Source organism: Rousettus aegyptiacus, unplaced genomic scaffold, assembly GCF_014176215.1.
Source record: "Rousettus aegyptiacus isolate mRouAeg1 unplaced genomic scaffold, mRouAeg1.p scaffold_m13_p_12, whole genome shotgun sequence".
Classification (NCBI taxonomy): domain Eukaryota; kingdom Metazoa; phylum Chordata; class Mammalia; order Chiroptera; family Pteropodidae; genus Rousettus; species Rousettus aegyptiacus.
Genome location: NW_023416287.1, coordinates 18,574,052 through 18,598,383, shown reverse-complemented (window position 1 = coordinate 18,598,383; position 24,332 = coordinate 18,574,052). Strand labels below are relative to the sequence as shown.

At 45.8% G+C, this 24,332-nt stretch overlaps 2 protein-coding genes and 1 non-coding gene across 4 annotated transcripts in view; 2 read left to right on the top strand and 1 right to left on the bottom strand.

Annotated features, from left to right (window-relative positions):
- Positions 1–8,022: 8,022 nt before the first annotated feature.
- LOC118610319 lies at positions 8,023–8,141 on the top strand. Its single transcript, XR_004953861.1, has one exon. It is a non-coding gene; the product is annotated as a 5S ribosomal RNA (ribosomal RNA).
- A 7,047-nt stretch (positions 8,142–15,188) lies between these two features.
- Positions 15,189–16,777, top strand: MAP1LC3A (microtubule associated protein 1 light chain 3 alpha). The gene is made up of 5 exons (XM_016126430.2): positions 15,189–15,423; positions 15,690–15,745; positions 15,831–15,937; positions 16,169–16,338; positions 16,626–16,777. The coding sequence occupies exons 1-4, from the start codon at positions 15,384–15,386 to the stop codon at positions 16,329–16,331; spliced, it is 366 nt and encodes a 121-aa protein (XP_015981916.1). The 5' UTR covers positions 15,189–15,383; the 3' UTR covers positions 16,332–16,338; positions 16,626–16,777.
- A 202-nt stretch (positions 16,778–16,979) lies between these two features.
- PIGU (phosphatidylinositol glycan anchor biosynthesis class U) overlaps positions 16,980–24,332 on the bottom strand; it is a 75,032-nt gene continuing 67,679 nt past the window's right edge. For both annotated transcript variants that reach the window (XM_016126429.2, XM_036229507.1), the window contains one exon: positions 16,980–17,416. In XM_016126429.2, coding sequence (XP_015981915.1) covers positions 17,303–17,416 — 114 coding nt within the window. In that variant the 3' untranslated portion in view covers positions 16,980–17,302. The remainder of the gene's footprint in view (positions 17,417–24,332) is intronic.

Genomic DNA, 24,332 nt, shown 5'->3' with positions numbered 1-24,332 from the left:
GATTCTCGTGACCTGGCTTGAGTTTTCTCTTAGAAGGATAATGGGGGAAGAAGGTATGATTAACATAAATTGTCCCTGGCAGGTGAGAAGATCAGGCCTTAGACAATGGGCGGGCATCTGTCCCTGGGGAGGAGGTAGTCTGACTCCAGAGAGAGGGTTTGGGGACCTGGCCCTCCTTAGTCCCGCTATCACTTGCCTTAAAGTTCCCCATCCTAAAACTCTTCCTCAAGGGCCTGAGGAAAGTTCAGGCTCAGTCTGGCTTTGGAGAAAACCAAGCGACTCACAAAGATTCTCTGCCTCCTGGTCCCTTGGGAATGGATTTCACACATGGGAAGCCACTTGGATGCATTCCAGTTGATCCAGCTTATAGAATTCCCTGGGCTCATTTTAAGATGTAAAAATGCAGATTTTTGAAAGTCTAAATAATGGTGTAATACATACAAATACGCTAGTGTTTCTGTACTTAAAAGTACCAAGTATATGGGAATATGGTACCTCCCCGGGCGTGGCTCTTGGGTTTCAGAAATACATCTGCCAGTATAATAACAAGGGTGTGTCTGCTCCCAGCATTATGAAAAATTTCAAATATACAGAGTTGAAATAATTAGATATTCTTTATTTTACTCTACAACTTCTACAGTTAACATTAATATTTATCATAACCATCCATCCCATTTTTGGGTACATTTCAAAGAGCAGTTGCAGATAGTACACACTCCTAAACACTTCAACATCTATGTCATTAACTAGTTTACCTTTTTTGGAGGGTAAGATTTACATATCATGAAATGCACAAATCCTAAGTGTACCACTTAAGTGGCAATGCATACACCTGTCAACCCAACCCCCCCTTTCAGGATCACATCATCCTCCCCCCAATTCCCAGAAGCAGCCCCTGTTCTGATTCTCGTCAAGTTTGAACTTCTCCCTCCCAGGAACAGCTGTTTGCTGGGATCTCTGATCAGGGGCCTGCAGTTCAGGGACGTGGTTGCCTCTCAGGGAGAATGGAGTACCTGCCATCTCCATTCAGCCTCTCCCTCAGCACTTGCCACTGTTTCTGGGAGTTGATGTTCCTCTAAGCTGGCATCACCTTTCCCCAAAAATATGTTTTTAAAACACTCCAGAAATTATAGCCTTTCTCACCTTTCATATGCTTGACTCAAACCGACTAATTTTGTATAGTTTTTCGTTGAGAATCCTAAAATACCTTTCCACACCAAATTCAGGTTCTAGTGAAGTACTAGAAAAACAAATAGAGATCTTATAAATTCGATCATACGGAGCAGGCGGAAGTTATTAAGTTGCCAGACATCAAATTGGTAGACACAATCCAGTGTTAATGAATTTTAGCTGGTCAGTCATTCAATTGAGAAAGAAGATAACAAAACACACCGAAGTGCCAGTCCTGTTATTACATTAAACAAGTTCGGTTGGATCAAAGAGCAACTTTAATTTGATCTCCCACTGTCTAAATTTTTTCTCTGAGGCTCATTCTTCTGCCCCTGGATGGAATGTAGGGAAGTCTAGGGCTTTTTCCACTGACGGATGATGTGTCCAGTCCAGTGTAACCACAAAACCTTTGAGCTGCATTTGGAGATAGAGGCTGCCCCTTCCCCAGCTTGGGCCTACTGCCAGCCTTGCCCTCTACAGTGGAGGGGCAGGGGGCACCCAACTGCTTGGCCTTGGCCCTGTTTCCACACCTTACACTGTCACCTCTTGTCCTGTGTTGCTAAGATGGAAGTGGAATGGGAGAGGAAAGTTCATACTTCACCAATACTGCTGTGAACTGGCTTCTGGCACTCTAAGCCTGGTGTGTTTTTAAAGCTGAAACTTGAGCTTCTTGTACGTCTCATGAGTTTTCAAAGACCTGCCTCTTGTCCCCCACTCCCATCCCTTTGTTTTCCTCTCACCTGCCAATCCCTTTGGATGATGCACACTCCTTGGCTGGCCCTGGTTCTCAGAGTCTCCCCCTGTACACTCGAGTTCCTGTTGACTCAAAATAATAAAGAAGCATCCCACCACCTCCCTCTGTGGGTGGTGAGGCTCACGGCACATCACCAGCTTCTAAAAATTGTTCTTTAGCTTCCAGCTCTTTCATAGGCTAAAGATCAGGTAGAAGTCTGAGCTCGCTCTGGTCCACCTTGTTTTGCACTCCAACCTTGGTCCATCCTTCCTGCCCTTCTCCTTACATATGGCAACTATTGCCTTGAGAGTCACAGCAGAAACTAGTAAAAAAAAAATTACACTTTAACTTCCTAGTTTACAAGAAATAAGTGTTTAAAGACTGCCTAAAAGGCAAGATGAAGTAGGGAATTTCATTATTGTTTTTAACTCTTGGTGTTAAATACTTTTTGACATGCAAGACTTATTTGACTTTCAGGTATTAAGTTTTCAGGTATTAAGTTGAAAAACACGAACAAAAGTAGATTGCCTGTAATTTGTTCTTATTTTATGATTCTTTCTATACAGAACAGTGTTTTATTCATTTATTCACTTAACAATTACTTAGTGAATGCCTACTATGCACTAGTCCCCAGCCTAAACACTAAGGAGATAATGACAAGCACTTACTTCTAGTGGAGATGAGACAGCCAATTTAAAAAAAAAAAAAAAACTGCTTGGGACTCACTGTAGATCAATTAAATCATAATCCTTGAGAGTAAAGCCCTGGACATTATTAGTTTGTAAAAACTCCCCAGGTTTTTGTGACATGAAGCTAGAGTTGAGAACCACTGGCATTGAGGTTTATAAGGTTAAGAACAGAGGAGGCTATAACAAAAATATTCAGAGATAAGGAACTCCTGAAAAATTGAAAATACAAAGGGAATAAATTCACCAGAAGAGTTGCAAGAGAAATTGAGAAAAATCTCCCAAAAAGTGGGAAAAAAGAATGGAAGAGAAAGTGTAAGAAAATGAAAGGATCAGTCTGAGATACTCATCATCTTATTAATAGGAGTTCCTGAAAGAAAACAGGGAAGAAAATTACCAGCAAGAGTATATGAAAAATTTCCAAAACTGAGGACAAAAGTTTCCAGATTGAAAGATCTGAGTGTCCAAAGCAATTAATTTTAAAAAGATTTGTGACAGGCCCCATCATCATGAAATCTCGGAGAGCAGAGGAAAACAAGTACAAAGGATGACGTTACAACAGCATCGGGCATCCCAACAGCATCACTAGAAACTGGAAGAAAGTGGAACAATACTCTTAAGATCCTCATTAAGAAAATTATTTACAATCCAGAGTTTTATACTCAACCGAACTATTGGTCAAGTGTAAGAGTAAGATAAATATTTTCAGACATACAAAGTTATTTGTCTGCCATGCACCATTTTTCAGGAAGCTACTGAAACATCAAAATAAGGAAGTAAAGTAAGACATGGGATTCAGGCAATTTGAGACTCCAACATGAGAGACAAAAGGGATACGTCAGAATGATGGTGAAGGATGCTGGGCAGTAAACCCGGACAGTTCTGAATAGGGTTGGAGGATGTTTCCAAGAAGAAAAAATTGAAAAGTTATCTGATGTATTCAGAGAAGAGTTTTAGTTCTGCAACTACTTAGGGATAATTTAGTATTTAGGTATGGAAAACAAAACAAATTGGAAAATTAAGCCAAAACTCCAGAAAATAAAAAAATTGTACAATAAAAAGCAAATCCAGGGCATATCATGTGGCTCAGCTGTGAATAATAATTATGCAGGCAAAATGCTGCAAACCCTCAACAGTACTCTTAACTGCTGAGGGATGGGAAGGGTAAAGAGAGGCAAGAGTCACATACATCTCCTTCCATGGTAAAAACTAAAGAAATAGGAAAACCATGGTGCTTAAAACATGAAAGTACTATCAGAAGGAACAGCTGCAAGTATTTAAATTGCTGTTTCACTTTTTTTGTACAAGTATTATTTGGGTCAAAAATGTGAAAAGTTTGCAATAAGCTAATGCTATGCTAGGTGCTTTTAACCCTTTTCAGTGAAGTAACTGAAGAATGGGAGTTTATGGAACTCCAGGGAGAATCTGGAGGGACAGACCGAAGAGAATTTACTGCAGACATGAAAGATCTTTGAAGTCTCCTATCTTTAAAATTGTACACATAATTTGCATTCTGATGGCTCTGTAGAGAATGCAGGGCTCAGCAGAATGAGGAACACAGCCAGGTGAGCCCTGCTGGTGGCCTGGATGGGAGCAGTATCTTTGGGAGGAAGGGATTCCCAAGGTGAGCATCAGAACTTACCTGGAATGAGAGAATGAGACCTCAAGGGGACTCGTAGGTGCTTCCCTGGGCAACCAGGTGCTGCCATTTACTAAGGTGGCAATGACTGGGGAGAAAGTTTAGAGAGGATCAATGATTTTGAAATGACTCGCTTAATTTGAGTCTACTAGACGTCAATGTGTCTAATAATTCTGCCAGTCCGCGCTGGACATACAAATTTAGAGCCATAAGCCTATGTTTAAAGCCAAGGGGGTTTCAATTAATTTACCAGAGGGAAAGAGTGAAAGTAGAGGGGAAAGAAGGTGTGAAGGCATCACCTGGGACTCTCCACCACTGGGGGTCTGCCTGAGGAGCAGGAGCCAGCAGAGAATGAGGAGGGAGGCCAGGAGAGTACATTGAAACAAAAGATGTTTCAATTAGGATTCAGTTCAGCTGCACAAAACTCAAGATGACTATGGCTTAAACAAGATAAAAGTTTATCTATCAGCAGTCCAGGGTTGGAATGGTGACTCAAGAGTCACCTGGGCTCCTTTCAGCTTTCAGTTCCACCATCCTCCAGGGTGTAGCCCTTGTCCTTGTGATTCAAGATAGCTGCCGGAGCCCCAGTCATCATTCATATTCAAGTTCCGGGCAGCTGGGTGGAGGGTACGAATAGAGAAGGATGTACCCTTTCCCTTTAAGATTTCCCAGAAGTCCCACACAGCAGTTTGTACTTTTTTCCTTTAAAAGGAGGCTGTGTCTTTATTGGCTGAGCAGTCTACTTGAGAGCCGTGATGCAAGAGGAGCAGGTGGCCTCAATACCAGGCTGGCATTCTTCTCAGGCTTGTAGGTAATGGAGAACTCACCCAGGTAGTGACCGCTCATCTCGGGCTTGATTTGCACCTGGTAGACAGCGTCTTGCTGTTGTAGACATGTTGGGCAGGATGATCATGTCCAAAAACACTTAAGTTTCATTGACCAAAGTTTTGTCATCTTGCTCCTCTTAATTGCAGTGGAAGCTGGGAGATCAAACTGGGTTCATGGCCACCCTAAGAGAGATTCAGGGTTTTGTTCAAAGGGGAAAGGAACAATAGTTGCTGAGTACCAATTAGTCTCTGCCATAAAAGCCAAAAGAAGAAAGAATTTCAAGGCGAAAGTGTACATAGCAGTAGGTTGGGAAGGGAGCAGAGAAGTGGAATAGGAGATGGGGATGAGTTACCAGAACAAGTTCGTTTGCTGGTGGGAGGTACTGAGGGGTTTCTTGGAGTAGTGAAGCCCATGAGAGAGAGGAAAGATGGCCCCAGGCACAGGAAAAGAGCCTGTCTTAGGTTGGAAGTGGGACGCTATTCCACTGCCCTCTGAGGGGAGGCAGGGCGAGGGCACAGAGGGCAGGTAAAGTCTCTGCTGGTCGGGACAGGGGAGGAAGGAGTTCTGGAGCTGAAGGGGAGGGCTCAGACTTCCTTGGAAAGTGTCATGGGGTGGCTGGCTGGGCCCAGCTGAGCGTTGTTGCAGTCAACACTTGCATCATTTTTTGCAGCCAGGGGTGCAGCTGTGTGGTAAATTCACAGCTGGCTTTTAACCAGGACTGGGATTTTGCCAGGTTAACTCAGCAGAAGAACGAGGGAGGTAAGCGCTTTGGAAAGTAATCATCATGATGGGCTGTGACATTACTGCTGGGCAAGGAGGAAGTGGAAAGAGGTCAGGAAGCAATTGATAGAGGGTGGAAGCAGAAGTCTTGCTGGAATTCTGGTGGTCAGGGTGCCCCTCGACATGCATGTGCAGGAGAAGTGCTTTGGTGAGGTGCAGTCTAGTCTGAGACAAGAAAAGTGTGAGGCTAAGGCCAAGCGGAGCAAGGTTTCAGGGGAGAGGCAACCTGGCCAGAGCAACAGCAGAAAAGGCTAGTAGGGGACAGTTGGGTTTGAGAGTGACTTGGAGTAAGCTTGAGATGACTCAGGGCGTGGGCGGATTGGTGGGCGAGGGACAAGCCCAGTTGTGTCTGGGTCAGGCCGTGGTGATGAGATGGATGCAAGAGCAGATGGGGACTAGCTGGTGGTGCAGGTGTTGGGGAAGACGATGACTCCAGAAGCCTCAGCCTCTGAGGGAGGCAACCTTTGTTCAGGACCCAGACCTGAGACCCGGAGGGAAAGTCAGGGGCTGGAGGTGGGGAGTTTGGAATCACTGTCAAGTTGGAGGCAATGATGGGTGTGTACATGGACATGACCCAGAATGATATGAGTGGGCTGAGGAGAGCTGAGGGCCAAGGAAGGATGAGAACACTGAGGCGCAGCTGGAAAGGCCTAGGGTGGCAACCTCTCCAGGTGACTGGCCAGCTCTGAGGGCTGGTGTCTGGGGAGGCCAGGGGCTGAGGACAGAGGAGGAAGAGAAGAAAGGTTGGTAACCTTGCCCATCGTTCAGAGAGGTGGGTTGAGACCTGAGTATTCCCCTGGCCTGATAAAGAGGAGGGGACTGAAGGAGGGAGGGAGGGAGGGAGGCCCACAGGAAGGAAAGGCCAGGTCTGAAACCCCATGTGGGAAGTGGAGTTGGCGGTCATGGCTTCCGCTTCCTAGTGAGCTTCAGGAGCGAGGTGGGGCATCCCAAGCCCGCAGCTTGGGGACTGTGGGGTGAGTTTCAGGCCTTCAAATCTTTGGAAAATTTCACTTAGAGTCTGTAAACAGGGACAATCAATCTATATGTCTTTAGAAAATTGTTCAGATCCTCTGCCCATTTTTTAATTTGGATTGTGTTTTTGTTAGAGTTCTTTATATATGTTGACTATTAATTCCTTATCAGGCATATGCTTTGCAAATATTTTCTATTCAGTAGGTTGTCTTTTCATTTTCTCGATAGTTTGATGTGTGGAAACCTGTTAGTTTGTAGCCCCATTGTGTAAAGGAGCAAACAGAAGCTCAGAGAGGGAACCTGCCATGGTCGCATAGTAATTGGTGACCCACGAACATATACCTTCTTGTCAGGGGTTGCTCCAGCCTCTTGTGACAGGCCAGCCAAGGCCGTGTCAGAGTCCCAGTCAGAAGCCCAGATAAGGCGAGTGGGGAAAGTGAGCTTGAACATGGGTGAGACACTGCCCTGAGATGACAGTTTCCCCAACGATCACAAACAGTCCTTTCAGACCCCTTAGTGCCCAGCAGCAGTGCGTGGCCCATACACAAAGCTTGCACAGGGTCTGGAAAGGAGACCGACACTCTCAAATGGGCAGTGACTCAGGGAGATGACACGTGTGGGCCCAGAGAAGGGCGCCTCAGAGTGATTACTGAGCACCTACCATGTGCTACACTCTGTTCAAGTGATGTGATTTAGCAGGAATCAAACATAGAAAACACTGCCCTTAAGGGGCTTGCATGTTTGTGGGAGGGAGAAATAAAATAAGATTAAAAATTTAAATTATATAGCTTATTAAACCCACAGTGAAGTCCCACTACACACCTACCAGAATGGCTAAAATTAAAACAACTGGTAACACCAAATGTTGGCAAGGATGCACAGCAACTGGAAATCCCATATATTGTTGATAGGAATCTAAAGTGGAACCATAACTTTGGAAAAAGATCTGGTAATTTCTTGTAAAACTAACCACACACCAACCCCATGACCTAGCAATTCCACTCCTAGATATTTGGCCAAGTGAAACAACATAAATATGTACACACAAAGACTGTTACAGGGATGTTCATAGTAGCTTTATTCATAATCACCAAAAACTGGAAACAGCCCAGGTGTCCATAAATAGGAGAATGGATAATCAAACTGTAGTACTTCCATACAATGCAAACTACTGGGCAATATAAAGAAGTGGTCTGACGTTTGCAACATTGTAAGTCTATGGCCATGCTACCCTGAACACGCCCGATCCCGTGTGATCTCAGAAGTTAAGCAGGGTCGGGCCTGGTTAGTACTTGGATGGGAGACCACGTAGGAAGACCAGGTGCTGTAGGTGTAAAAAAATAAAAATAAGGGACTGTAAGCTGACAAGGTCCTTGCGATCTGTGAGGTCAATCAAGGGTTGCCTTGCCTAAAAATAAAAAAATAAAAAAAAAAAAAACTTTGTCGTGGACACAATAGAAGAGATACTGTAGACTTCCATTTATATGAAGTTCGAGGCCAGGTCAGATTAATCTACGGTGAAAAACTCGGAATTGTGGTTGCCTGTGGAGGTGGGGGTGGGAGTGGACTGGAGCAGGGGTGCAAGAGGAACTTACTAAAGAGGTGATGTTTGTGTTCTGTTATCTTGATAGGGGTTCGGGGTACACAGGTGTGAGTACTTGTCAAAGCTCATCAAATGCACACTTAGAATCTGTGTTTGATTGTATGTAAAGTTTATCCCTCTAAAGAAAAAAAGAACCAAAAATAAATACATGAATGTGAAGGATTTAGGGATAAAGTGAATTGATATCTGCAACTTACTGTTTTTTTCCCCTTTTAAAAAAATTGAGATATAATTGACATATAACATTGTATTAGCTTCAGGTGTACAACATAATAATTCAATATTCGTATGTATTGGAAAGTGATCCTCACAATAAGTCTAGTTAATATCCATCACCATAGTTAAAATTTTTTTCTTGTGATGAAAATTTTAAGTTCTACTGCTTTAGCAACTTTCAAATATACACTACAGTATTTCTAATCATAGTCACCATGCTGTACTGTGCTGGATGTCATATCCCATGTCTTATTTATTTTATAACAGGAAGTTTGTAACTTTTAACCCTCTTCACCCATTTTCCCCATCCCTTCCCCAACCTTTGTCAATCACCAATCTGTTCTCTGTATCTGTGAAGCTGGGTTTGCTTTAGGTTCCACATATAAGTGATCTATCCATGGTACTGCAAATGGCAAGATTCCCTTCATTTTTATGGCTGAATAATATTCCACCGTATATATTTATACCACATTTTCTTTATCCATTTATTTACCAACGGCCACTTAGGTTGTTTCTATATCTTGGGCATTGTGAATAATGCAGTGAACATGGGGGTGCAGATATATTTTCAAGATAGTGATTTCACTTCCTTCAGGTGCTCAGAAGTGGAATTGCTAGATCATATGGTAGTTCCATTTTTAATTTTTTGAGGAAACTCCATACTATTTTCCATAGGGGAAATTTATATTCTCACCAACAGTGGAATAGGGTTCCCTTTCTCCACATTCTCACCAACACTCGTTATTTCTTGTCTTGTTGATGAAAACCATTCTAATAGATATGTGGTCATATCCTGTGGTTTTGATTTGCATTTTCCAGATGATTAGTGATGTTCAACACCTTTTCACGTACCTGTTGACCATCTATATGTCTTTAGAAAGTTGTTCAGATCCTCTGCCCATTTTTTAAATTGGATTGTGTTTTTGTTAGAGTTCTTTACATATTTTGAATATTAATTCCTTATCAGACATATGCTTTGCAAATATTTTCTATTCAGTAGGTTGTCTTTTCATTTTGTCAATAGTTTGATGTGTGGAAACCTGGTAGTTTGTAGTCCCATTTGTTTATTTTTTCTGTTGCTGCCTTTATTTTTGGTGTCAAATCCAAAAAATCATAGCCAAGACTGATGTCAAGGTGCTCACTGCCTGTTTTATTCTAAGAGGTTTATGATTTTAGGTCTTACACGGAAGTCTTTATTTTGAGTTAATTTTTGTGTACAGTGTAAGTTAATGATCCAGTTTCATTCTTTGGCATATGGCTGTCCATTTTTCCCATCACCATCTGCTGAAGATACTGTCTCTGTTTTGTATTCTTGGCTCCCTTGTCATAAATTAGTTGACCATATGTGCATGGGTTTATTTCTGGGCTCTATTCTGTTTCATTGATATATGTGTGTTTTTATGCCAATGCCATGCTGTTTTCTTTATTGTAGCTTTGTCATATAGTTTGAAATCGGGAAGCATGATGCCTCCAGCTTTGTTCTTTCTCATAACTGCTTTGGCTATTTGGGTCTTTTGTGGTTCCATACAAATTTTAGAATCGTTTGCTCTATTTATGTGAAAAATACTATTGAAATTTTAATAGGGATTGCATTGAATCTATAGATTGCTTTTGGTAGTATGAACATTTTAACAACATTAATTCTTCTAGTCCATGGGCGTAAAATATTTTTCCATTTATTTGTGTCTTCTTTAATTTCTTTCATCACTGTCTTATAATTTCAGTGTACATATCTTTCACCTGCTTTGTTAAATTTATTTCTAAGTATTTTATCTTTTGACGCAACTTTATCTGGAATTGTTTTTATTAATTTCTCTTTCTGAATGTTTAGTGTATAGAAATATAACAGATTTTATATATCGATTTTTGTATCCTGCAAATGTTACTAAATTTTAGTTCAAACAGTTTTTGGGTGGAGTCTTTAGGATTTTCTATAAATAATGCCATCAGCAAATGAATTTTACTTCCTTTCTGAAAAAAAAAAAAAAGATGCTATTTATTTATTTATTTATTTATTTATTTATTTATGCCTAATTGCTCTGGCTAGGACTTTCAATATTATGTTGAATAAAAGTGGTGAAAGTGGGCATTTTTGTTTTGAACCTGATCTTAGAGAAAAAGTTTTCAGGTTTTCACTGTTAAATATGATATTAGCTGTGGTATTGTCATATATAGCCTTTAGGATGTTGAGGTATGTTCCCTCTGTATTCACTTGTTGAAAGTTTTTATCATAATGAATGTTGGATTGCAACTTACTTTGAAATGCATCAAAAAGATATGATGGGTAGATGGATGGATGTCGGACAGACAGATAGTGATGAAGCAAATGGGCAAGTATTATGCATAGACTAACTGATGGGTATATGGGTAGTCATATTCAAGTTTTGTGTGCTTGAAAATTTTCATGATAAAATGTTTAGAAAAATTATTTAACCTATTAATTTTCCTCTGGCAAGAAATTAAGCAAAGCACTGGAAGGGAAGTTAGGGAGTGACTGGAGTGCGGGCTGCAATCTTAAATAAGATCATTGGAAATGAGAGTGAGCCACACAGAGATCTTAGGAAAGAATGTTCTGGGCAAAGGGAACAGTAAGTACAGAAAGGCCCTGGGGCACAAATGTGTTCCTAGGGTTCCTGAAATAGTGGGGAGGCCAGCATAGCTGAAGTCCAGGGGGCGAAGGTGAGAGTAGATGAGGCCAGAGGAGCAGCGGGTAGGCAGATCCCACAGGCCTCATGGGCCACTGTTTAGCCTTTGACTTTTGCTCTGAATGAGTGGGATGCAGGAACAGCATGATCCAACAGGATTGCTTTTGTCAGTGTAGTGAGACCAGACTGGAGCAGGCAAGGCCAAGGCAAGGAGACCAGTGAGGAGACGATGGGAGTAGTTTGGCAAGAGATGGTGGCAGCTTTGGCGTGAGTGGCAGTGGCAGAATTGGTAAGAAGTGGTCAGATTCTGGAGATATTCTGAATGTAGAACCAATAGTATTTTGGCATGGATTGGATGTGGAAGTGAGGAAAAGAAAGGAGTCAAAGTTGACAGATTGGGACCAGGAAGATTACAATTGGAGCACATGTTAGGGGAAGATCATGGGTTCATTTGGGGGAGGTCAAGTTTGAGACGTTTGCTAGATTTTCAAGTAGAGACAAGGAGTAAGCCAGGACTTTATATTCAGAAGAGATGGGGAGAGGATGAAGAAGTCATGAGAGAAACCAGAGGACTGGAGGAGGGTGTGTTAGCCCTGCTGGTGGGTCAGGTGAGAGGAAGAGTGAGCACAGACCTTGAGATTTGGGTGATGGGCTCCTCCCCCACTGCAGCCTCAGCCCAGGGCTTAGTCTGACAGAAGGGGTGGAACCACTTCCCCAAGTCCATGGCCGACCTAGTTCTTTCTGTTGCTCTTTTCAGCTGATTACACTCAGTCTCGTGCAACTTTGAGATTTGTCCACTTTAACACACACAGCTGTAGATCAAGAGTCAGCAAATTAAGGCCCTCGGAACAAATCTGTTTTAGTAAATATCCACAGCCATGCCCATTCTGATTGTCTAAGGCTGCTTCCACACTCTAACAGATGGTTGCCAGAGACCATATGGCCTGCGAAGCCAAAAATATTTACTGTCTGGTCTTTCAAAGGGAAAGTTTGCTGACTCCTTTTCTCTATTACTAGAATAGTGTATCATTCTAGACACAGAAATATACAAGATATTGAACATTTAGGTGCATCTCAATTTTTCACTATTATGAAAACGCTCCAACAAACATACCTAACCATGTTCCTTTGAGCTCATGTGCACCTGGAAGTGAGATTGCTGGTGTGTATGATACAGGCATCTTCACTTTTGTTAGATTTTGTCAAATTGTTCTCCAGTGTGGCTGAAATGATTTACACTCCCATTGGTAGTGTAAAAAAGTTTCTCTAAAACTTTGTATCGTGTTGTCAAACTTTATCAGTTGGCAATCTTATGTTGTTTGTAGATTCCTTTGGTTATTCTGGCTATGGATGATAGTTTTGCTCTTTTCCTTGTCTTGGTGCTCTGGCTGGGCATAACAGTACTGTATTTTGTTCAATGAAAAAATTAAAAATTTGGTAACTGGCTTTAAAGGGAATAATGCTTACTTAGCATTTTACCATATACTATGGTGTTTTACCATTAAGCATAATGTTTGCTGCAAGTTTAAGGATTTATTTTGAGAGGACTCACTTAGAATACCAGTTGAACTAGTTGGCTTTTTCAGATATATGGCTAATCAGTTTGTCTATTTCTTTTTCAATTAGTCTTGGCAAATTATCTTTTTCTAGAAAATTGTCCATTTCATCTAAACTTTAAATTAACTAATGGCATAAAGTTTAAAATCTTTTCGTCATTTCTGATATATTGAGATAGTTATGTTCTTTTTGCAATTAATGTTTATTGTATTGATCTTTTCAAAGATCCAGCTTTGCTTTGTGGTCTACACTAGTGTTTTTGTTTTCTATTTCATCAATTTCTGCTCTTTATTATTATCATCCCTCACTTTCTTTGGGTTTACACTGTTATTCTTTTTCAAAATTGACACTTGCTCATAAATTTTCCGTATTATTTCTTACCTCATACAAGGCTATAAATCTTCTAAATGCTGCTTTAGTTGCTTCCCGCCCCACCCTGCGTTTTTACATGTATTCTCATTTTTGGTTTGATCTAAATAGGTTTCATTTCTATGTAATTTCTTATTTGAGTAATACACTTTTTAAGAAAAAAGTTTAAATGTCCAAACATTTGGAGCTTACTTGGCTCGTGACTGTGGTCAGGGACTATTGTATGAAATGGAATAGTTGGTATCTGTTGACTAATTTCTCGACATCTAGTAGATTCTAGCAGGGTTTTTTTTTTTTTTGTAAATGTTTCCTGTGTGCTTGAAAGTAACATTGGGTTCAGGGTTCTATCAGAGACCATTGATGGGGATTACTAATAGTATTAAAATCTTCTATATTCTTTTTTTGGCTGTTTGGTTTATCAGTTACTGAAATAGGTCTTAAAGCTCCTACCATCCTGGAGGATTTGGCAATTTTTCCTTGTACAGCCACTTTTGCTTTAAACGCTTTTCAACTTTTTTTTTTAACCTCTAACATACAAGTTCAGAATTGTTATGTCATCCTAGATATTGTTCTTTTAATCATTGTGGTGATCTCTTTGTCTCTAATAATGTCTTTTGCCTTAAAGCCTATTTTGTCTGATTTTTCTATAGATAATCTTTTGGTTAGTTTTTCTCAAGTGTACCTTTTTCCATTTTTTTACTTTTGATGACCTAAGGTTTTGAATGTCTTCTTGTAAACAGCATAGTGCTGCATTTTTTTTGTTGTTGTTGCCAATTTGATCATCCATGTTTTAATAGGTGAATAAGAAAAATTTTCTACCTCTGGTTTTTGTACCATTCTTTTACTTTGGTTCCTTTTTCATCTTTTCTGCCTTCCATTGTATTTTAATAGCCTTTTCTAACCTTTTTTTCTGCATTGGCAGTTATATTTCCTATTTATATTCTTTTAGTGATTTCTGTTAAGTGTCTGAAATACATATCTGACTTTACAAAGCTGGACAATTATCATTATCTTTATCCTCCTCCTCTTCTCAAATAAATCAAGCTTCTTAGAATACTTGAACTCTGATTACTCCCTCCAGTCTTACCTGTTACTGAGTCCCATGCTTCTTGTTTTGCAACCCACAAATTAATCATCACTATTCACGTGCCAAGTAAATGCATGTTAAATGACTTATGTGTTTCCTACTTTGGTTGCTCACCATTTTCCCATCTAATTTCTTCTCTTTAGAGTTCTACAAACTCACTACCTATATACTTTTATTTTTATTTATTTTGCTCTGGAATTTACGTGAGGATCCTGTCTTTAATCAATTTTGGAAGCTCTTCTTCAGGAACTGCCTCTCCTTCATCTTTCTTTTGTCTCCTTCCGGAATTCTGATTGGCTATGTGAGTTCTCAACTTTAGGTCACTTCCTCTTTTATATGTTCCATCACCTTCTCTATTTAGTTTCTGATTATCTTTCAGTTAGAGAGATTCTCTTCTGCGGTGTCTAATCTTTCTTGCCTCATCCTTTGAGACTTGAATTTCAATAGCTTTTTTTTTTTCTCCAGTTCTAGAAATTCCTTTTAAAACTTGTGTTCCTTTTCAGTATCTTGCTTTTATATTTTAATCTCCCCCTACCCCACCTTTTTCTCTAACCATAAGCTCCAGGTATGAGAGGACTTTTGGTTAACTGCTGTTATCTTCAGCGTCTCTGGAACTAAGAGACACTGAGTTTGCACTGTCAGATGACAGTGACAGCAGTAGAGGATGCCGAGCTGCAGCCTGGCCTGCGATTTTCCCGCCGCCTCCGGAGCTGTGAGTCTCCAGCTTTTCAGTCTCGGCTCAGCTTGGGCCTGGGGGAGAGGGGCCACACAGGCCATGACGTCACAGGACTGTGACGTGCCCTGGGCGCCCCCGCCCTTTACAAAGCGATCGGAGATCCAGGCTCTCTGCGCCCTGACGTCACGGTCTGGGCGGGCGGGTTTTGCGTCGGCCCAATTGGAGCAGCGCGTCGGCCTCCCCTTTAAGGAATGTTGTGACCTGACGTCACCCAGGCGAGTTACCTCCCTGAGCCTCCGCCGCCGGGCTCAGCGTGAGCCCCGGAGCCCTTGAGCGTGAGGTGCGGAGCCCCTGAACCACAGCCACATCCCTACGCAGTGCACCCCGGAGCCTCAGCCTGTGCGCCCTGCCGGGCCCGCGAGATGCCCTCTGACCGGCCTTTCAAGCAGCGGCGGAGCTTCGGTGAGGCCCAGCGGGCGATCTGCGGGGAGGGGGAGGGTGGGAGGCGCGACCGATCTGACTGCTGCAGGTGACGTCAGCCCCGTGACGTCAGGCTCCAGCTGGACCCCAGGCTGGGCGGCAGGTTCAGGCCTGGGCTGGGACCTGCCCAATGGCCCCGGGGGCGGGGGCTTTGGGGAGGTGGGGCCGGGGTCCGCCCCTCTGGGACAGGCGGGGCGAACCGTGAGGAGGACCTCGGCCCAGCCTCACTGCCAGACCTCCCTCCACAGCCGACCGCTGTAAGGAGGTGCAGCAGATCCGCGACCAGCACCCCAGCAAGATCCCGGTGAGTCCCGTGGCCCCCTAACATCCCCGCAGGGCCCTAAGCCCCGCCCCGGGCTCATGCGTCCCCCTCCCCACCCTGTTCCCAGGTGATCATCGAGCGCTACAAGGGTGAGAAGCAGCTGCCTGTCCTGGACAAGACTAAGTTCCTGGTCCCAGACCATGTCAACATGAGCGAGTTGGTCAAGATAATCCGGTGTGTGGGCAGCAGCTGTCAGAGGGGAACTTGGGACCTGCTGGGGTCCGGCGGTGGGCCGGGTCCTTCTGAGAAGGGGTGCGGGAAGGTTGGGAAAGATCAAGGTCAGGGCTGAGGTCAGTGTCGGGTGAGAGCCTCTGGAAGGGGCTGGGATCATTTTGGGGGAGACTGGGCTCCACCCACCCAGCAGCCAGGCCCCTCACACTTGGCATGGCCTCCTGTCCACCTCAGGCGCCGCCTGCAGCTTAACCCCACACAGGCCTTCTTCCTGCTGGTGAACCAGCACAGCATGGTGAGCGTGTCCACGCCCATCGCAGACATCTATGAGCAGGAGAAAGATGATGATGGCTTCCTCTACATGGTCTACGCCTCCCAGGAAACCTTCGGCTTCTGAGCCAGCAGTAGGGGGGTGGGGGTGGGGGAGGGGGGTTGACTTGGGAGTGGGGGGGCCCTATCAGGCTCTGCCCAGGGAGCTCCTGGCTCCTGAACTGAGATGCTTCTGCCCCTGGGGGGCTGGGCAGGGATGCGGCCCCTTAGGGGGCACCAACCACTCTGACTCTGTCCTGGGTGAATCCTGGGCTAGTCATGCAGTCATTTAGGGTTGTCCCTCTGGGTGCTTGATGGGGGAAGATAGGGAGCAGCCCCCCGCCCCAGCACCCCTGCTGTCTGGTTTATCTTTTTTTTTTAGGCCCCTGCCTGTCTGCCCCTCCCCAAACTGAGGCGCTGCCCCCTGCCTGGACCTACCCTCTCCTGAAGGAGTAGCCCCCGGCTCACCTGGTCTTGAATGGATCTGTGGTCATTGTCCCTCTGCAGAATAAAGATTGCTCAGGCCTGCCTGGCCCTTTGCCTCCAGCTGTTTAGGGGATGGGGGGTGGGGAGGGCTGCTGGTGGGGCTGCCCCATGCAGTTTTGGGCTCTCCAGTGCACAGACTGTGTTCTGTGGACTTAGGGTTCATCCTGGAGACCCACACCCTTGTGTAGTGTACCATGGCAGTATTAGGGGCCAATCCCACCTCTTCCAGGAGTGCAGTGTGGGTCCAGGGTAGACTGCTTCATAACAAAAAACATTTATTAAGTAGCCACAACCTAACAAACCCTGCTCACCTGCTTTTCCCCCTTTCCTGCCTGGGAGGGGGCTCCCTAGAGTGCAGAGATACAAATTGGGGGTCCAAGAGGAGGTGCTCCTGCCAACACCCCACAGGCCTTGCTGCCAGCCTTGGCTCCCCCTCTGGTGCCAAGATTTGTGACCCTGGACTTCAACCTCATCTTCCTGAGGACTTGTCTGCTGGCAACTCTGGCTAGAGGGCTTGGCCCAGCTTCTGGCCTTCTAGCCCCTGAGGTCCGTGCAGCCCTGTGCCTGCCAGGCCTATTTGAGCACAAGCATGGCCTCCGTACCATCCTTGGTGGTCAGGTAGAGACCATGAGTGAGGTAGTACTCCCGCCGCAGGAAGGCGTAGAAGTAATCAGAGATGAGCAGGATCTGGAGGGGAGAAAGAGAGAAGCTTTGAGGCACCTCCTCCTGAACCTTGGGTACCTGAGGGGCTAGGCAAGTGTTAGGGAGACCTTTCCCAGGGTTTTCCACCTTAGGACCTACGCTTGACCCTACAAGGTCTTGCTGGCACCTCAGAAGTACCTGTACTGCCCTCCCTTCCTATACCAAGATCCACACCTCCTTCCCAGGCCCTGGCCTCTGAACTCCAGGCTGATACTTGTGCAACCAGAGGTCCCACTTCACCTCTTGGGTGCGCACAGGCCCCTCCACCCCAGCCAGCTCGCCTGTCAAACCTGCTGCTCCCACTGGGAACCTATGTCCCCCATCTTCCATCCAGGTGCTCAAGCCACGGAATCACCCGATACTTCTATATACAAAACCACTAAGTCCTGCCAGTTCTACCTCCTAAACTCTCAAATCCGTCCATTTCTACCCATCTTCACAGCTACTACACTGGACAGTCACTGCCATCTCAACAGCAGTCTATTCTATGATGTCCCTGAATCGCAAACTTCCCCTCCGCTCAGTGCATTTTCTCTAGCAGCCAGAGGTTGCTTTTCAAAACACAAATTTGGTTAAAGTCCTCTACAGGCTTCCTATGCCTTGTAGGGTGAAGACCAAACTCCCTGGGGTTCTGAAGCCTGTTACCTGGTCCCTGCTGTTAGGGTTAGTTCCACCTCATTCTGCTTCAGCCACACTGGCCTGTTCCCTCCCACTACAGATCTTTGCTGTTTCCTCTGCCTGGAATAGTCTCTCCCCTTTTATCTAGTCAACACCTGCTTCCCCTTCAGGTATCAGGGAGGATCTTCCTCAGAGATGCCCTCCCTTACTCCTCAGATTGGGTCTTGGCTCCATTAACCTCTTTTTGGTAGCGCATACTCATCTAAATTTCAGATTTACATTCATCTCTGATTGCCTGAGGACTGTACTTCTTCCTCAAGTGGTTCTGCCACCATGGTATATGTGCCCAGCTCGGTCTGTCTTTCCTCTATGGACCACAGAATCAAAAGGGTCCTAGAAGCACAGCCTATCATCCCTCTCACTGAGGCCCAGAGAGAAACAGGACTTTCCCAAGGTCTCTCACGTGCTAGACCTACAGCCTTATACTCCTATCTGTCCCAAGCTCCCAAACCTCCAGTCCCTGGAACAGAAGGGGCAGGGCCCATCGCCATGGGAGGGGGAGGAGAGAGGGACTCTCCACTGCAGACCCTACCAGCTCTCAGGCATTTAGAAGCCTTTCAGACTATCAGCAACTATCACTTCTCGGCACAGACGGGAAGACAGAAGTCCAGAGCAAGGGGGCGGGGGTGGACCTGGCTAGGGTCTTGGAGCAGGTCATAGGTTGAGCTGAGTTTGAGATCTTGGCCTCTGACCCTGAGAACCCTGTCCTGGGCAGCCTCTCACACTGAGAGCAGGATAAAGGGGACAGAGTTGCCTGGAGGAACTTGGGGCAAGGCACCACGGGGGCTTGTCTAGAAGGATTGATGATCCCCATCTTACAGATGAGAAAATTAAGGCACAAAGGGGTCAACGGTTGGTCTAAGGCTATACCAGGGGACATGGACCCTGCAAGGCCATGTACAGGGATCCAGTTTGCCAAGGGGCACAGAACTCCACCTCTGTGGGCATCAGTAAAGCAGACAGAGCCCAGGAAGCCCCTGATGCCTTGTCCCACAGCTGTCCTTTGGGGGCAGTCATCACAGCAAAGGTTGACCTTGCACCCTGCACCCCCTTTCTCACCCAGGGCCAAGGTTCCCAGTCCAGGGAGGGGGAGCCTCAAGCCGTAGCTGAGCTGGTAGAGGGCTGATCCTTGAGCCAGGTCAGATGAGACAGGTGTAAAGTCATGATTCATAAAATAAAATGAGCCAACACCAATGTTACACACAATCGGCTGGGCACACAAGTAGCAGGAAGTCAAAATATGAGGTATTAGATTGAACTACATGAAACTGCAGTTTTTGCAGATCATAAATGGTTAAATATTGGCAATTTCATATGGTTCAATATAAAAAGAAAAAAAAACAAGAAATGCCAATAGCGAAGTAAGCATATTATTTAGAAGTACCAGAATGAATAATTGTAAGACCTTAAGAAGTTATTCTTTTTCTTTATAAGTCTTACTTTGTAAATTATGTGTGTTATGTTGATAAAAATACAAATCCAATGAGCAACAATCAGCCAATAAATAAAAGACTTAATAAATAAATGGGGAGAAATTCCTTTTGGAATCCTTATAGAAGAATTTCAAATAATACATGTAGATACTCCCTGCTCCAGGAGGCAGAGCTAGATTCCTGCCCTCTTCCCACCCCTTGCCCTGAAGGGTGGGCTTAGTGACTCACTTGCAAAGAGCAGAGCTGGGAGAGAGAAAATAGCAACTTTAAATTGGAGAAGCCTGGCGAACACTATCTTAACCAGATGAGGAGGGATAAGAGCATGAAGTTGTGTGGCTAGCGTGTACTTCCTGAGTGTTCCAAAAACACAAAACCTGGTCTCATGATGAAAAAAACGATCAGAGGAACCCAAAGTGGGGACACGCTGCAGGCTACCTGGCCAGTGCTCAAGACCGCCCAGGTCATGAGAAATTAGGAAAGACCGAGAAAGCGAGCAGTGGACACAGGGAGACATGACAACTAAATATAATGTAGGGCCTTTGACTGGATCTTGGAAGAGAAAGGATATGGCAGGAAACCTGGTGAAAACCATATCAAGTCTGGAATTTATTTAATAATGTACCAGAGTCAGTTTCTTGGTTTTGACAAATGAACCATGGAACTATAAGATGTAAACAATGCAGGAAACTGAGTATGGGGCATACGAAAACCCTGAACTATCTAAAGTTATTCCAAAATTTAAAAGTTTATTTTAAAAAGCAATGCACTGTTATTGTATGCCACAACGTGGATGAGCCACAAAAATATGTTGCTGAGTGAAAGGTGGCTTAAGGACATGAACATGTGAAATTTGTGTTTTTCACTGTATGTAAATATCACATAAGAAAAATGTAAATAGGTATTGAGCTCTGGTTAATGATATACGTGCTGAAACATTTAGCAGTGAATGTACTGATGCCTGCATTTCACTTTGAAATACAGTTAAAAAGTGAGAGAGTGAGGGATGAATAATTTGTGATCACACAAGTGGAGAAAAATGTTAATGGTAGAGTCTAGGTGGTCGGTTAAATCTTTCAGCTTGGCTGTGTGTGTGAAAAGGTTCATAACGAGTGTCAGAGAGGGTGGTGTGGAGGGAAAGCACCCTGTGTGCTGAACTGGTCTGTCCGGAACAGAAGGTCATAGTCCTGAGTGGGTGCCCTGCTCCTGCCCCCAGGGAAAGGGCATCTCATGGACACCAGGCCAGCCTTTGGGGGCAGTTATCACAGCAAAGGTTGACTTCACACCCTGCACCCCCTTTCTCACCCAGGCACTAGGTTCCCAGTCCAGGGAGGGGGAGCTTAGAGCTGTAGCTGAGCTGGTGGGAGGGGCTGATCCCTGTTCCCTTTCAGAGGGAAGCCCCTGGCTGGTCACAGGCTGGCTAAGACAACTTCTTCTGACCTTGAAGCTTTCCATTTAAGCTGAAGAGCAGGGGTTTCCCAGAGGCCCTGTGATTCAGCCAACACAGCAGCTGCAGACCCAGAGTCCCTCTGTCCAGTCTGGGTAGGGGAAGTTGGGCAAGGGGCAGTGGAAATGCCTGGACGAGTCAGTAGTTGTGTGTCCCTAGATCCTACGTAAGTCACTCCCCCTTCATTAAGCTGCATTTCCCTCATCTGTAAAATAAGTGATAAACTCTAGTTTATTACCCACAATAGTAGCTCCGTCCTTGCTCTGTCCTCTGTGCTTTCAGAGAGATCTCTCTCTCTTCTCCTCTCCCTTTCTCTCTCTCTCTCCCTTTCTCTCTCTCTCCCTTTCTCTCTCTCTCTCCCTTTCTCTCTCTCTCTCCCTTTCTCTCTCTCTCTCTCTCTCTCTCTCTCTCTCTCTCTCTCTCTCTCTCTCTCTCTCACACACACACACACACACACACACACACACACACCCTGCCCTTCACTTGCCTGCTCAGAACCCAAAGGGCTCCTTCTCATCCCTTGAGAGGTATCATCTCCATCTCCTGCCCTTGGAGTCTTCCCTAACCCCACACTCAGTTATGTGACCCCAGAAGTGAAGTCATTTCCTTTTGGCATCCCCACCAAATGGGATGGCATCTGCTTCAGCTCTGTGGGCCCAGACACTACACAGGGCTGATGCTCTGGGAGTAGTCTGCTGGTCCCCACCCCCTCAGTGCTGCCCCAGAGAGGACTCAGTGAGACCACATTCCCCTCACTAGCAGCCACGAGGGCCCCAGGACTCCCCTTTGAGCCACGAGGAAGATTTAATGGGATAGCTGATAAAAGGGTGGTCAGGGATAGAAAGAGGTAGGTCCGAAGTGGAATGAAACAGAACGTACTCCATGACAGGGTGGGAGAGAAGAGAGACAGGGAAATCAACATGCTCTGAGGGTCTGCCACAGGACGGGCCCTTTAACAAGAAGCATGTGACTGAACCTCCACAACACCCTGCGGTGGGGCTTGTGCGCCCCGCTTAGAGATGAGCTCACTCAGAGGTTAAGGGTCTTGCCTGGGGTCGCATGGGAGTAAATGAAGCATTTAGGCTGCAGTGCCCGAACTGCCTGTCTGAGGCCCAAATCCTGGTTCTGCCCATCAGCCTCCAACCCTCTCAATTCAGTGTGCTGGGAGAGGCAAAGGGGCTGCACCAACATGGGCTGAATCCCGCCCCAGACCCATACTGACACTTCATATATACTAAGACCCCTGTGGAGGCTATGATCCCCATTCATGGGTCTGTTACTTAGCCAAGGAGAGAGAGAGAGGTTTTCTTCAGAAGAGGCAAAACAAGTGTCTGAGACATCTGGGCCAGCGGAGGCCATTCAATGCATCTAGAAGCTGCAGGGCTCAGGAGAGCAGCCCCAGCCAACACTGGCCTCTGGCAGGCAGCTTCCTGGAAAAGCAGGTACTGTCACCCTGGGCATGTCCCAGTTCCCCAGGCCTCTTGCTCCCGTTGGAGATGCTGACACTCGACAGCCAGCCTGCACTTGAGAGATCTCACGTGGTCATCACCATTGGCAATCAAATGGCAGCATCTTCTGCCGACACTGCCTGGGGATCTTGGAAGCTGAGAGCAAGAGGGGCTGACAGCTGACTTATGGAGCTAGACAGGGTTTTGGCGTGACCCAGCAACTCACAGGCCTGAATGGGCACGTGTGGGAGGAAATGGAAGAGAAAAGCTCCACCCTGTAGCTCTAAACATGCAAAATAGTAGGGAAATCACTGGACCTGTCTCTGGGTCTAGAAGGTCACAAAGTAAGATCAAAGCCAGCTGGCATTACCTACATGGTACTTGTCAATTGACAAAAGCTTTCCCCATCCAACTTCACAGAGTACTTACAACCACCCCATCTCCTCAGGTTTAAACAGCCTCCTCCCTGTGCTCAGATTCCAGCTCATGCCCCTTACCTCTCTTCCCTTCCTGGCAGAGTGATGTTTTCAGAGCATGAATCTGACCACAGTTGTCCTCGGCTTAAAACCAAAAGCTCAGCCTGGTCTTCAGCATAATGAGGCTCGTGTGGGCCACGTGGCTCTGAAACTACCACTGTCCTGAAATGGCCTCATTCCCTATCAGGTGGCACGAGCCAGTCCTACAGAACTACCTTCCACACTGGCGCGCTCGCTCGTGCTCTGTCTCTCTCTCCCCGCCAGGTCTCAGTACCTAGAACCCAGTTAGACTCTCAGACTCTACTTGGAGGCTGCTTCCCCCTCAGAAACTTCCTTAACCGGCCCAGCGCTGAGCCCCGCAGGCCACATTTACCCCGTTCACAGCACAACTCCACTGCCCCGGCCCTGCTGATTTCTTCTTTTTTCCTCTCCCACAGACTGTGGGCTCCTTGGAAGCAGGGCTATTTCTCATCCACCCCTAGCAGAGTCCCTGACATACAGCAGGCCCCTAATTAATATTTGCAAATAAATAAGTTAGGCCCAAGGAGTTAGTTCTGTGAGTCGCCTAAGGCCAGTGATCCAGGACAGATGGGGCTGGGAGTTGCTGTGGAGTTGGGGCCTCCCAAGCCCAGGCCTTCTGGCTGGCAATGCCCCTTATGTTTATCCTAAGCTTTTCCTGTCACTCTGGTTGTGTGTGGTGGGGGAGGGCGGTACCTGTGAGAGACAAGCTTGGGATGCTGGGCACTGGGCTAAAGGTTTGAGGATGGGAGGGACAAAGGAATGAACTAAGACAAATGCTACCGGATGAGGAAAGCAAAGTAAACATTCACGCCCAGCTGGACAAGGGCCACAGCCTGGGCCACAGCCTGGGCCACAGCACCTCATGTCAGGAGGAACGACTCTTCTCACACACAGACCAGGATCTTGCAGACAAGACCACACACAACTCATGGAAATAAACCTGAAATGGGTCCCCATCAGTCCACAAGTGGGGGTTACACGCCACCTAACCACTGCTGACCTACCCCACAAGCCCCTCACATTGCCTCAGTGGTCCCAGTGCCCAGAATGACACGCCAGGCCAACTGAGAGGCAATTCTAGGAGACAAGACTGCGGTTTCATTTGTCCTAAAGTAATTAAGCGAGTCCTGAACAGGGTCCAGTATGCCATAGGGTTAGTGCCCAGACACCAGGGGTCCAGGCCCCCCTTGTGACAGAAAGCAGAATGGCCAAAGCAGCGTCAGCCCAGGACCTACAGGGTCTGCAGCAAGAGGAGGAGGGCCAGGGTGGCCCCCCATAGCAAAAGGCAGCAGCTCATGGAGTGTTCCAGATCCTGCTGGGAAGGGCAGGGGGTGGAGGGGATAGAGCAGGACTGGGACTCTCAGGGCCAGCCATAGGAGGTAAGAGGGGAAGGGGACTCTG